At 44.0% G+C, this 15,120-nt stretch overlaps 1 protein-coding gene across 1 annotated transcript in view; it reads left to right on the forward strand.

Annotated features, from left to right (window-relative positions):
* Positions 1 to 8,085, forward strand: part of LOC129332002 (cytochrome P450 2C25-like) — a 46,378-nt gene extending 38,293 nt beyond the window's left edge. Inside the window, exons 9-11 of the mRNA XM_054982740.1 lie at positions 6,240 to 6,427; positions 7,588 to 7,729; positions 7,895 to 8,085. Coding sequence (XP_054838715.1) covers positions 6,240 to 6,427; positions 7,588 to 7,729; positions 7,895 to 8,085 — 521 coding nt within the window. The remainder of the gene's footprint in view (positions 1 to 6,239; positions 6,428 to 7,587; positions 7,730 to 7,894) is intronic.
* Positions 8,086 to 15,120: the final 7,035 nt, after the last annotated feature.

Consider the following 15,120-nt stretch of genomic DNA (forward strand, 5'->3'; position numbering starts at 1 on the left):
CTTGGAAACTGTGAAGAATTGGTAAGAGGATAAGCTATTTGGAAATGTCCCTATACAGATCTAGATCTTCCACTCCACGTTTCTATAAGCAATTAGGGGTTGAATTTATTTATTTAGAATATTTCTATGTAGCCTCTTACAATGAAAACAATGCAACTATAAAACAACAAGCCATGAAAACCAAGCAATTGGACATAACAGTATAAAAACTATCCATAACACAAACCTCATATCAGAAGGACACCTGTTCTCCGTTTAACAGACTGATTTCCCACTGCCACTCCTCTGTTTTTTACTGGCTGTAAAGATTCTGTGCCCCTTGTAGCACACTCTGGGATCATCCGCATATTTTTTTAGGGAGGAGGGTCTTTTCTTTTTGATTAATTTACAAAAGCATTTTGGAGAGTCTTCTAAGAATGTAGAAGGGCGGGGGCGGGGTTGGACTAGATGGTCTGTATGGCCCCTTCCAACTCTATGATTCTATGATTCTAGAAACCTAAATCTTGTGTGCTGGTAGCCTACTTTTCTTCTTTCATAATTCACAGTTCCAATCATGCTGGCCAGCAGATTATGTAAATCAAAACAAAAGGACCACAGTGTTCTAAGGCTAATATAAATACAATTACCACAAAGTTCAAACTAAAATCCAAATATTTTCTGTAATCTCTATCATATACTTGTGTTTAATACAATATATTCTTACAAGGATACACAATTTTTAAAGGGATAGTACACAGTTCCAAAGATAACAATAATTGTACAAAATTCCAAAAGTAAATGTGAAGTTAACCTCTTCATGTTTTGTCTTTTTTCCCTTTTGTCTTCCCAATTCTTGAAGAGAACTTCCAGCTTTCCAGCGACCAAATGTGCTACCAGTGTGGGCGTGTTTTTGTGAGGTTCCTCAAAGTCACTGAGATTGTGAGGGAGTAAGCTGTGAAGTGTCTAAGTTTGCTGATGACACTAAATTATTCAGGGTGGTGAGAACCAGGGAGGATTGTGAGGCACTCCAAAGGGATCTGTCGAGGCTGGGCGAGTGGGCGTCAATGTGGCAAATGAGGTTCAACATGGCCATGTGCAAAGTAATGCACACTGGGGCCAAAACCCCCAAATATAAATACACAATGATGGGGTCCAAACTGGCGGAGACTGACCAAGAGAGAGATCTTGGAGTCGTGGTAGATAACTCACTGAAAATGTCGATACAGTGTGCGATGGCAATAAAAAAGGCCAACACTATGCTGGGGATTATTATGAAGGGAATTGAAAACAAATCAGCTAGTATCATAATGCCCCTGTATAACTCAATGGTACGGCCTCATTTGGAATACTGTGTACAATTTTGGTCACCACACCTCAAAAAAGATATTATAGCACTGGGAAAAGTGCAGAAAAGGGCAACGAGAATGATTACAGGGATGGAACACTTCCCCTATGAAGAAAGGTTAAAGCACTTGGGGCTCTTTAGCTTGGAGAAACGATGACTAAGGGGTGACATAATAGATGTTTACAAGAGTATGCATGGGATAGAGAAGGTAGAGAGAGAAGTATGTTTCTCCCTTTCTCACAATACAAGAACTCATGGGCACTCAATGAAATTGCTGAGCAGTCAGGTTAGAACGGATAAAAGGAAGTACTTCTTCACCCAAAGAGTGATTAACACATGGAATTCAATGCCACGGGAGGTGGTGGCAGCTTCAAGTACAGACAGATTCAAGAGGGGATTTTAATTTTTATTTGTTTATTTATTTATTTATTATATTTAATTTATATTCCGCCCTCCCCACATCAGCAAACTCAGGGCGGATCACAACCAAGTTTAAAAACATATTTCATCATATATACAATTTAAAATCATAAAACATCCCAATACATAGATTAAAATACATGTAAATATATTCACACACATACACACATATATATGTGTATGTATGTATGTAAACACAGCAGCACATAATCCAGACGACCCCCTATTTAGCTATCTTCAGAGTATTTTGCCAGGGATGTATGAGAGATGGAGGTGTCACTAGTAGGGAGGGCATATACTGTGCTCCCCCGGCTAGGGGGCACCGCCCGGCATCAACCATCTTACAGGCTGGGCGAAATGCTAATAAATCTCGCCAGGCCCTGGTCTCATTGGACAAAGCGTTCCATCAGGCTGGGGCCAGGACTGAAAAAGCCCTGGCCCTGGTCGATGCCAGGTGGGCCTCCCTAAACATTGGATAAACATATGGAGCAGAGATCCATCAATGACTATTAGCAACAAGGTATAGATTGTCTGTCTAGGGCAGTGATGCTCTGTATTCTTGGTGTTTGGGGGGGCAATCAGTGGGAGGGCTTCTAGTGTCCCTTCCCCACTGGCAGACCTCCTGATGACACCTGGTTTTTTGGCCACTGTGTGACACAGAGTGTTGGACTGGATGGGCCATTGGCTTGATCCAACATGGCTTCTCTTATACACAAATTTTCTGAAAGAAAATGTTCAATTCATAATTGATGCAATGGAATTAGTGGGGGGGAAAGGGACACAAGATGGCATTTATTTTTTTGGATGTTGAAAAAGCATTTGACAACCTTTCCTAGATTTTCTTACAAAAAAATAGTAGAGAATTTAAATTGTGGACCAAGACTTGAGAACTGGATACAAGGAATCTATACAAAGCAAAAGGCCAAGATTTTAATTGATGGGATATTAACAGAAGGATTACAAATTGAAAAGGGGACTAGACAAGGCTGTCCACTGTCACAACTAATTTTAGCAATACAAATTTTCACTTCAAAATTAAGACAAGACTCTAAAGTCAAAGGTTTGAAAACAGACAATGAAGAATTTAAACTGAAATGCTATGTGGATGATGTTGTTTTGATGATTTTGAACCCCCATGAGATGCAACAACATGTTATAGAACACCTTGCAAGATTTGGAACTTTTTCAGGATTTAAAGTTAATAGGAAAAAAACCCTAAAAATTCTAATTTTGACAAGGCAAGAAGCCTTTATAGCGTAACAAACCAATGGTATAATAATTATTTCCTGACAGCATTTTGCTCTCCATAGGATAAATTCCTCCAGCAACACAGGAAACTGTCTGCTTCCTAATTTACTTAGTCTAAGGCCCCCTGCAATTTAATTTACATAGGTCCTAGTATGAGAACGATAAAAACAAGAATTCTGGAGCAGAAATCATGTATTAGAAATCAAACCACCAAAGCAACTATGGTGAGCCACTTTCTGGAGAAGGGCCACTCTGCAGAAGAGTTGTGATGCTGTGTAATTTTTCGTCGCTCCCCACCCCCTATAATAGGGCTGATGTCCAGAAATTACTATTGAATCAGGAAACTTATTGGATTCATAAATTAGGAACAAGCACGCCATATGGATTAAATCTGAATGTGGACTTCTCGCCATATATGCAAAGTACAATTTTTGGAAAATGGATGCATAAATTACAGTTAGAATCATCAACATGTTGTAAATGCTGGTGTAATGTAAGCAATCTATGACTTTAACTGAAAATCTGTAAAAATGGTATGGTTCTAATATAAGTTATCTATCTCTTTAAATATAATAGGGTTGGAAGCACAAATTATTTTTATTATTTTTATTAAAAATTAGCTAGTGATCACTCTATGTAAGAACCTTTTGACCGTTGCATTAGGAAGCAAACAGTTGCCTGTGCTGTTGGAGGATCGTATCTGATGGAGAGCAACATGCTGTCAGAAAATAATATATAAAAGCTTTGGGTAAGTGTAATATTAACAATACAGGGAGATTTCCTAAAGGATGGTATAAATGTATATTTTGAATAATACTACTACTAACCAGGGCCGGATCTAGGGTTGCCGGCACCCAGGGCAACCCAAGTCCAATCCCATGCACGTGTGCACAGTGCACACACACTCCCGGCGCTGTGTGATGATGTCACTTCCGTGACATCATCACGCTGTGCGGAGCGCACCGCCCGTGCAGCAAGCCAGCTGCCCCGTCGCACTGCACAGCTGGCAGCGGCAGCACGGGTGGCTGGGAGGCCGCCTGAGCCATTCGCCTGCCCCGCTGAGGGAGCGGCCGGCTTGCCGCACACCCCCTGTCTTGCGGGGCAAGCAAATGGCGCGGGTGGCCTCCCAGCCACCCGCACTACCGCTGCCAGCTCCGCGGCACACCGGGGCATCTGGCTTGCTGTGCGGGTAGCACACTGACGGGGCGGCAGGCTCCCAGCCCTCTGCTCAGCCCTCCGCGCACTCATGGAGACTGGCAGCTGTGCCTGGCGCCCCCTTTGACAGCACCGGGGGCAGACTACACCCCCTGCCCCCCCGTCAATCCAGCCCTGCTACTACTAATAATAATAATTTTATTTGTATTTCCATAAGTCATTTTTGTATGTTAAGCTACTTTGAGGAAGCTCTCAAAAATGCACCCACATTGGTAGCTTATTTGGTCACTGGAAACCTGGAAGTTCTCTTCAAGAATTTGGAAGAAAAAAGGGGGGAAAAGATAAAAGATCAAGAGACTATGGTTAAATTCACATTTACTTTTGGAATTTTGTACAATTATTATCTTAGGATGGCAGAGTATGGCACCCTTAGCCAAGTGTCAGGCATCCCAACTGATTCCCAGTCCTTGATTGAGGGCACTGTCTCTGAACATAACATAAGAATATAAGTAGAGCCTGTTGGATCAGACCAGTGGTCCATCAGGTTTCACAAAACAGCCAACCAGTTTGCACTGGAAGGCAAAGAAATGAGGCACAGAGGTTGACGCTCTCCTCTGCTGCTGCCTCCCAGCACCAGGATTCAGAGGTTTACTGCCTCTGTAGATGGAGGGTCCCTTCACTCACCATGGCTAGTAGCTGTTGATGGAGCTCTCCTCCATGAATCTGTCTAATTGCTGTTTAAAGTGATCTATATTTTTGGCTATCACTGTCTCTACGGGCAGTGAATTCCACAATTTAGTTGCTCATTGAGTTAAAAAAATTCCTTTTTTCTTTACTGAACCAATTTCTCAACAATTCCATTGTCCCTGAGCTAGAGTATTATGGGAGAGGGAGAAAAAGCCGTGTCTATCCATTTTTTCCACTCTGTGCCTAATTTTATAAACCTCTATCATGTCTCCCCTTAGTTGTTTTGTTTCCCTAGGATGAAAAGTTCCAGATTCTCCAACCTTTCCTTTTCCAGATACACTAACCAGAACTGCACACAGTATTCCAAATGAGGCCACAGCAAAACTTTTTACAAGGACATTACATTATTGGCTGTTTTATTTTCAGCCCCTTTCCTAATAACTCTTAGCAAGGAGTTTGCCTTTTTCACTGTTGTTGTACACTGGCTTGGCATTTTCATCAAGCTTTCCACTACAACCCCAAGACCTCTTTCAATCTCAATCTCATTCAATTTGGATTTTTTGTTCCAATATGCATCACTTTATACTTACCTTCATTTGCCATATTGTTGCCCACTTGTTTTAGGGAGATCCTCAGGCAGGCTCTTCACAATCTGAATAATTTGGAGTCATATGCAAATTTGGCTACTACACTCCTCACCCCCAGTTCCAAATTCCAGGTTCTGCAGAACAATGGGAGCCAGAGGCAACAACATCCAGCCAGGTTGCCAAAGCAACCCAAAGTAGTGCCCAGTCTAAGGAGAGTTCAGACGCCATTTCTGTTGCCTTTGAAAACGTATCAGTCTGCAGGACATCCCAGTTGCATGCACAGACAGCAGGAATAACCTTTGGGGATTTGTTTTGGGGAGCTGAAGGGGAAATACTGAGTTTTACTTGACTGTCCCTTCATTGTGAGATGTTATCTGCAGAGGCTCAGACTGAAAAATTTGATACAGTGTCTAATACACGTCCAAATTGCACAATATATAGCAAGAGGACAGCAATGCAAGCTCTTACCAGGTTTAAGTTCTAGAAAGAACAAAACACTGCAAGTAATTGATTAAGAAAGAGATGGTATTGGAAACAGAGGGTTGAAATTGCTGTCCTTTAGCAAACAAGCCATATCTACGCAGCAGCTCATTTATTTCTATATTATGTTCTTACTTCTAGAGTACTGCTAGCACAGAGCAAATGAATCTCTCTTAATAGGTCAAGATTCTCTATCCACCACTACATTTCAGCATATGTTGGGTTTTTTAATTGTAACTATGTGAAATAATTTCATATGGAAAAAATATCTCCTAATGATTGCCACAGACAAATGAACCGTCCAAAATAAAGCTTACATTTTCCAATGTTTTCCCTAGAGAAAATCCAGAAGGAGATAGAAGATGCTTTTGGTTCCTCACAATTAATCGGCTATCAAGGTCGGAAGAACGTGCCCTACACATTTGCTGCAATTCATGAGATCCAGCGTTTCAAATGTATTTTATCAGCTGGGAACCCTAGAGTATCTGTGCAGGATGGAAATGTTCTTGGTTCTTTCATTCCTAAGGTAAAGACTATTATTATATTTGCATATTTGCAATTCTATGTCCCAAGAACAAACGGGGCATTTTAAAAAATGAACATCCTGAATACCACAGAAAACAATAAAATACAGTATGCCCTTCTGCTGCAAGCCCATTTCTTCTTGATACAACTTGAAAGTTCTGCCAGAAAAGGCAGCAATCCCATCTGGATGGCCTTTAGAGAAGCAGCCTTTCTGAACTCCTGCACAAGGGTGGAACTCCTTTGTGCAAGTAAGGGGGCAACAGCCTAAAAGCTTCCTTATGAGTTCCCACCAGCTGAACCTCTGCCAAGATTTGTACCCAGAGGAAGGTTCCCGGGATCAACATAGGATTGCAAACTTCCAGGTGGAGCATGGAGATTTCCTGGAAATACAAGCAATCTCCAGTCTTCAGAAATCAGTTCTCCTGGAAAAAATGGCTGTTTTGGAGGGTGGGTGCTTTGGCTAAGGTCCCTCCTTTCCTCAAACCCTGCCCTCCCTAGTCTCCACCAGGGCCGGCGTGCCCATTGAGGCAGGTCCAGCCCCTGCCTCAAGCGCTGGGGCGCCGGAGGGGGTGATGGGGGCAGGGGAGTGCAGCCTGCCAGCCCTCCTGCCCCGTGCCACCGCCGCTGCCGCTGCCGCCAACATACGGCCACGGCAAGAGCAGCAGCCGTGGGCCAGGCGCAGCAGGCATCCGGGGCAGTGTGCGAAACCTCACCAGCCAGCCACCACGCTCGATTGGGAACGCGAGCAGCCTCCACATGCCGTCCCAACCGCCCATCGGCCAATGGAGCCGGCTTGCTGCATGATGACATCACACGCAGTGTGATTATTTCATCATCTACTAAAGTAGTTTCCCTCCACTGTGCTGACCTGTTTGTGTTACGTGGCTTCCAGTAACTGGATGTGCAGCAGCACTCAGACGTGCCTTGTAGCAGCAAACCTCTGAAAGTTAGTGCTAGGAGATAACATTAAGGGAAGCCCTTGGCAACTACGTCCTGTTTGCCCTCCAGGGCTGCTGTTTGGCTACTGTGTGAAACAGGACTACTGGTCTAATCCAAGTGAGTTCCAAGTGGATCCAGGGAACTTCAAGAGCATTCGTACTGAGACAAGGAGGGACAGAAGCAAAATTTGCTGACATAGATGCAACTGGTTCTTCCTTGCAGGGCACCACGGTCGTTCCAGATATACCATCAGTTTGTTATGATCCCAAGCTATGGGAGACCCCTCAAAAGTTCAACCCAAATCATTTTTTGGACAAGAATGGACATTTTGTGGATAGAGAAGAATTTTTGCTCTTTAGTGCAGGTAAATACAGAAGTCCAAACTTATAATTGATTGCTATAAATACTGGGTAGTTTCAGGAAGATCGAGAATTTCTGTCTCACATGAGCTGCTAACTAAGGGGGGAAATACTGAAGAAAATGTGGAAGAAATATTACTTACTTGCTGGCTTTGCTTTAACTTTTTCAGGAGCCCGTGTGTGTCCAGGGAAAGAGTTGGCAAAGATGGAGCTCTTTATATTCCTCACCAATCTGTTGAGAGCATTCACTTTCAAGCTGCCAGAAGGAGTGACAGAAGTCAATACAGAACCTGTGCTTGGGTTGACAATGCCTCCCCATCACTATAAACTCTGTGCTATTCCCCGTCTCAGCAATTCATGACCCATAACAATAATTACAGCAGCTTATTTGTTTTAAAAAAATTCTCCATTCATTTAAGTTTCATCCAATATTCTGCTAAGATTTGCTGTCCCAGAGTTTCTATATCCCATTAGCCTTATCTGAATTCATGTCCAAAGAAAGAATTCAGGCAGATCTATCTTGCTGCTAGTTGGTAAATCAGCCACTAGCCCCTAAGAAATACCATTTTTCCTAATCTGTTGTGTAGGCACCTCTGTAAAGAGTTCTGGCAATTTATGAAAACAGAAGTCTGCAGGCTTTTCAAAGACAAAGCCTACTTGTTAAATAAATTCTTGCTTAATATTTACCTTCTCATCTTCTGGTGTATTATTAAAAGTGGTGCAGTGAATGGCAAAAGAAAGACATCAGGATCGAGCTGAAAAAGGAAATTTACCTGCTGAGAAGATCAGCTGCGGAGTTTCTTGGGAAACAGTTTGTCAGTAACTATGACATGTCAAACCTGGGGAAGGAAACAGTAGCATGGTTGATAAAACTTTCAAATGATGCCCGTTTAGGAGACTTATAAATGAGGACTGAAGGTGTTTTACACATAAGCTTTAAATTAATGCTGAGCCTCAGCCACACCAACGTTTCAACATTCTTTCATAGGAGAAAGTGGAGGGTGGACATCCTGATTGAATTAAAAGTTCCTTTAAACCTCAGACACGGAGGGGAAAAAACCCACCCTGTGGCTGACACTGGCTGGTGAAAACTGTTCGCTACAGTGGGTTTTGTTGTGAGAAAGGTGGAGGCAGCTTGTAGAATAAAGTCCATTCGATGCCTGTTGTATAAGAAAAATGATGGATGGTTTGTTTTTACTGTTAAAAGAAATCCATATTTTGACAACAACAGTAGAGCAGGGATTCTAGCTAGCTTTCTAATTAGGGAATGGAGAGGGGTGCTGAGAGCACTTGTTGCTCTCTTGGAGGCGGATGGAAGAGGACCAAAGAGAAGGCAATGGCCGGAAGGAAAGAAGTCCCTGAGAGTAGCCATCTGTGAAAGAAACAGCAGCAGAACAGAAAAGAGGGAAGATGCCAGGGAATCTGAGCTGTCCACCTTACTAGCTCTACTGCCCACTCTGGAGTACTAGTATGCTTGATGCAAACAGGCATGTCACAGTCCTTCCTTCCTAATGAAAACAAGGGTATAATTCTGATCAGGGCTTTTTTTCTGGGAGAAGAGGTGGTGGAACTCAGTGGGTTGCCCTCAGAGAAAATGGTCACATGGCTGGTGGCCCCACCCCCTGATCTCCAGACAGAGGGGAGTTTAGATTGCCCTCCACGCCACTTGGTGGCACGGAGGGCAATCTAAACTCCCCTCTGTCTGGAGATCAGAGGGCGGGGCCAGCAGCCATGTGACCATTTTCAAGAGGTTCCGGAACTCCGTTCCACCACGTTCCCGCTGAAAAAAAGCCCTGATTCTGATGACAGTTAAAAGGAGTTGGTACAAAATGTGACTCAGGCTCCTGGTCTAAAGTGCTTTGTTGGCACTTTGGACAATCAAATATTCAGTGCCTCATAATCTTGATTTTTTTTAACATAAATCTAATTAATGTAGAATTTTCCTAGTTTTATTATATTAACATTGTTGGTGGAGAGTGCCTTCAAGTCATAACTGACTTATAGAGATCTCTGGCGGCATCTTCATGGCAAGAGACTAACAGAGGTGGCTTGCCATTGCCTGCCTCTGCAACCCTAGTATTCTCTAGAGGACTCCCATCCAATTACAAACCAAGGCCGACCCTGCTTAGCTTCTGAGGTCTGACAAAATCAGGCTTGCCTGGGCTATACTAATGTTAATCAACATTTACTGGCAGCCCTGAATCTTCCTAGCAAGGTCATAAATCAGAAAGCAAAGTTTATTCTAGTAACAATAAATCTGTTATGAACAAAGAGAACATAAATACAATGTGTGAAAGATAATTTTCAGTCATCACTACAAGGATTATACAGTTCATGACCGGGAAACAATATGTAGTTCATGTTAAGCTTTGGACTGAGGTAAAATATTTACAGCTAGTTGCTGTGGTGGAATTCAGGCCACTAAAGGCCAAATTCAAGCATCTTTTCAGGTGGTTTTCTACTTTCCCTTGAGAATTATTGCAGAGATGCTTCAAAGAGAATACTAACTCTCCTGGCTGACTAGAAACCCTTTCTACCGACTCCTGACAGGCAAAATCTCTTCAGAGAGACTCTAATAAAACTCCTTCAGACGTTCTGTGGACGGGATGGATGTGAGGAGAACCACCAACGGACACTTCAACTGTCGCCCGGTTTGAAAATTCCTACCCCTTCACCCTCCCCACGTGCAAATTAGACTGTTGGCTTCTTAAACACAGCTGGACAAGCGTAAGGGCCACAAGAGTCAAAACCAAACATAACCTTTCCCCCCTCTTCAGCTAGGGTTGCCAACATCCAGGTGGTAGCTAGAGTTCTCCAGGAATTACAACTGATCTCCAGACAACAGAGATTGGTTCCCCTGGAGAAAATGGCTGCTTTGGAGGGTGGACTCTATGGCAATATATCCTGCTAAGGTCCATCTCCTCTCCAAACCCACCCTCTCCAGGCGCCACCCCCCCAAATCTCCAGGAATTTCCCAACTTGGATCTGGCAACCTTATCTTCAGCCCAAACAGAATCTGAACTATTAATTGGCAGTCTCTGTTGAACCCAAAAGGAGCAGAACCCTGAAGTAAATAGCCAGGCTGTCAAATCAAAACCAGGACATTGAGGCACATCCTGAACAGAAAGACCATCCTAGGATTTAGGCCAGTTGGGGCCTTGGCTAGGCCCTCTAGCCTGTAAGGGGCTAAAAAGCAGCAAGGTGAAGAAGTCAGCCCATAGCAACAGACTTGGAGGCCAATTGGTCTGAGGCTTGACTCTGCCTGGCTCCTTCTAAGTTGTGAAGTAAAACAAAAAGTATCTCTTCAAAGACCTATGAAAAAGTGTGTGACTGACTGCAGAAAGGGAAATGAAAACCTGTGAGCAAAAGCACAGCCGTTTTTTCTTGATAGCTTGAAATACAACACTGCTTTTGCTTGGCCTTGAAAGTAACTGTGCGGAGAAATGCTTGGCCAGCCAGAGCAGAAGCAGTAAACAACTACTGGTCGAAACCAGCTAGATAATATGGGGACATTTCACTTAGAGTTAAAAAAAGAGGATGGGCCTTTTGTCTCAGCAAGAAGGTGAACTCTGTCTCAAAACGAAGCAAGTGGTATAAAAAGATGCTCCCCAGGGTGGGCTCAGAGTAGGGTTGGGAAATTCCTGGAGATTTGGGGGGTGGGGCCTGGAGAGGGCATGTTTTGAGGAGGGGAGGGGACTCGGTGGGGTATAATCCCATAAAGTTCAACCTTCTGTTGCCTGGAGATCAGTTGTAATTCCAGGAGATCTCCAGCTACCACCTGGAGGCTGGCAACCCTAGCTCAGAGTGTTTTTACTGGCTTGAAACTCTGTACCCCGTTATTTTTGGAATCAAATCTTTTCCCCTTCAAAGTTCTCCAAGTCTTGGTGTAATCATTGGGCAATAGGGTTGCCAGCCTCCAGGTAGTGGCTGGAGATCTCCCGGGATTACAACTGGTCTCCAGGCCACAGAGATCAGTTCACCTGGAGAAAATGGCTACTTTTGGGGTGAACTCTATGGAATCATGTCATGCCCAGGTCCTTTCCCTCCCCAAACCCCACTTTCTCCAGGTTTCTCCAGGTTTCACTCCCCAGATCTCCAGGAATTTCCCAACTTGGAGCTGGCAACCCTATTGGGCAAAGCACCAGGTCACGAACCTTGCTATTTTTGCAACCCACACCAACAAGTAATGAAAAATAAGCGGAAAATCTCTTAGTACTTAACATAATACTTACTCATCAGATAGGTAAAGGTAAAGGTAGTCCCCTGTGCAAGCACCGAGTCATTACTGACCTATGGGGGGGACGTCGCATCATGACATTTTCTTGGCAGACTTTTTGTTATGGAGTGGTTTGCCATTGCCTTCCCCAATCATCTAAATATACCCCCAGGAAACTGGGTACTCATTTTACCGACCTCGGAAGGATGGAAGGCTGAGTCAACCTTGAGCCGGCTGCCTGAACCCAGCTTCTGCCAGGATCCAACTCAGGTTGTGAGCAGCGCTTGGGCTGCAGTACTGCTGCTTACCACTCTGCACCATGGGGTTCTATACTCACCAGATATACATCAAAATATACTGAATCCAATGACAAGAAACCATGAATAGCAAAAATACATAAATTTGTTGAGCTTCATGAAAAACATTTCACATCACAAAGTATATTAGAAATTGCATGAGACCTAGAGCTGCCAGTTCCCTGGGAGGGGGATCCCCCCTCTCAACCCCTACCCCCTGCCCCCACTCACCTGGCTGGTGGGAAGAAAAGGTGCTAGGAAACAGGTCTGAGATGCAAGAAGCCTCCCAAACTAGCATGCAGCAGGTGCACTACCCACAGACGCGATGATGTCACTTCTAGAAGTGACATCATCGCTCCTGGTTGCGGGCATGCTCCCACCCTTCATAGCGGTCAAAATTGGCCACAATTGGCCCTTGTGAAGGGTGGAAGCATGCCTACTATCGGGCGTGATGACATCACTTCTGGAAGTGATGTTTTCACGCCTCCCATAAGTGCACACACGCAAGAAAATCACACAGGTAAGTGCCAGGTATCCCCCTCTTCTTACCAGGAGGTTAAAGGGACCCGGCAACCGAGACCTGGTAAACATCATGAGACCTGGTAAATAAGAGTTTTCTTTCTCTTTCCTCAGGCCTTCCAATCAATGGCAGATTTTTAAAAAATCTGCAATCATGGCTGTAAAACAAGAAATTTTCGATGTTAATTTTCAGTAAATGTAATGAAACATTAGTAGAAACATACAGTTTTTAAAAACTCTAAGCACATTTTTTTCACTGAAAAGAACTCTTGTTGAAGAGTTCCCAGTCCACACGCTGAAAAGACAAATCTATGATTCAACGTAATCCCATATTGCCATCTAGTGGCCCTCACTGAATGTGCCGAAAATATTTAATATTTATTTGTAAATTTTATTTATTTGCCTTACTTCACAGTTTAGTGATCTCAATCTGTGGGCCAGCATGAAATCTCAAGAGGAGGAAGCAATTTGGAAATGTCCTCCCAAAATTCCACCCTACTGGGTTCTATTCGAGAGATTAAGACAATTAATCCTCCCTTCATTTCAACTGATCCTGAACTGCTGTCAACAGTCTGTGACTCCTGGAACACACACAGTCCTCATAAGACCATTCTTTGGAGAGGGGAGAGCCTTTTTATTTTAATTCCTTTTCAGAGCCGGAAAGTTTCCTATGTAGGGCTGTCAGCCTGCCACTATGGTGGGAGGCCTCCTGCTGGCAATCTGCTTTGCCCCACCACTGCTTAAATTAAAAAAAAAAACCATCATTGGCACATGTGCTGTCATTTCTGGGGGAAACCCAGAAGTTATGGCATGTAGCTCTAGGAATTGCCAGAAACTCAATGGTTTTCTGCAGAAGTGACATCACAGCACATACGCCTGTGCCAATCCCCATATTCCTGTCCCCCAGGTCATGATCTGGCAACTCTAATTGGGTAGCTGGTATTGTTGCCATTTTTCTACTCTATAGAGCTATGCCCGTGTTACTCAATGAGGAGGTCTCCTTGCGAGTTGGGGGAATTAGCATCCAACGAGAGACAGTGAGAGGCGGGTAACTTAGCGAGATCTCCACCTATGTCTACGAGGGTCCCTTCCTCTAGAGGACTCTTTAATAAACAGGCAGATGTTCAATCAAAAGGGCCTTTTTATTTATAAAACAATAAAAATCAATGCCATAAAATCCACACAGTAAGTACACAGACAGCACACACAGAGAGATCTAACTACAGAAACAATGAGGAAAGTGGGAATAGAAGTTCAAGGGTTAGGTGATATTTACTAGTTCCAGGAGCGCAAGGAGAGCGAAGAGGTTTCTGTGGAGGAGCAGCATGGATGGCCAGCATCTCATGAGGGGTCTCAGACATGGCCTCAGGGTGCGTGGGGAGAGATTCCAGAACACACACTGAGCACATAGCAGGACAGTCAGATATACTGTGAAACATGCCCTGAGGCAGAACAGAGAGTCTCTGCCCTTTAAAAAATGGCTTGAAGGCTGGGAGGGCTTGATTGTGCCTTCCTGACAGGAACTAAAGGTGTATAAAGATGATTGATGACTCCTGCTCACTGGATGGGTGAGGTTTATCGGTTCCCGAGTGTCTCAGGTGGGGAAATGGGATCAGGAAAGATTGGGAGGATGGATGATGAGATTAACTCAAGAGCTTCTGGAAACCCCTTTGTTATACAGTTGTGCACATCTCTGGGGGTGTGGGGCTGGAAGCTAGTCTTACCTCATTGCTCACATTCCAGTATTTTTCCTGCCTAGCCAGGCAGTTTGTCTGTGTTTAAAACATATGAGGAGAGTGGCCTATGATACTCCATGTTCATAAGCCTTCTTAATAAAGTCAGGGCAGGCCTGACCGCTAATACCTGAATGATGCATACAGTGGCTTCTGTATAGACAGTAGGGTTACCCACCCCTTGTGCTGGCCGCGGGAGCACCCCTGCACTCCGATTTGGCCCCAAAGCAGCCAAATCGGAGCACAGGAGCGCTCCCGTGGCCGGTGCAATGACATCACTTACAGAAGTGATGTCATCATGCCGCCACCGAAGCACGCGCGCGAGGGTAAGTTCCAGGCCCCTATCCTCCCGCTGAGAGGATAGAGGGACCTGGCAACCCTAATAGACAGACAGACAAATGGATCCCAACCTGCTAATAGCGAAGGAATAAAGACCAGTATAACACCACAGTAAACAAAGCAATAAAACTAGACCACACCATTTGAGAGTAATTAAATTAAAAAACAGTCTGTACGCAATAAACAGACTGTATTATACATCTAATAAATAAATGCCTGCATTTTTCACAATTAAAACGACAACCCTGTTCCCAACATAAACAATGATCTGTTGCACAATTCTATTTTGCCAC

This window comes from Eublepharis macularius, chromosome 6 (assembly GCF_028583425.1).
Source record: "Eublepharis macularius isolate TG4126 chromosome 6, MPM_Emac_v1.0, whole genome shotgun sequence".
In the NCBI taxonomy this organism is placed as follows: domain Eukaryota; kingdom Metazoa; phylum Chordata; class Lepidosauria; order Squamata; family Eublepharidae; genus Eublepharis; species Eublepharis macularius.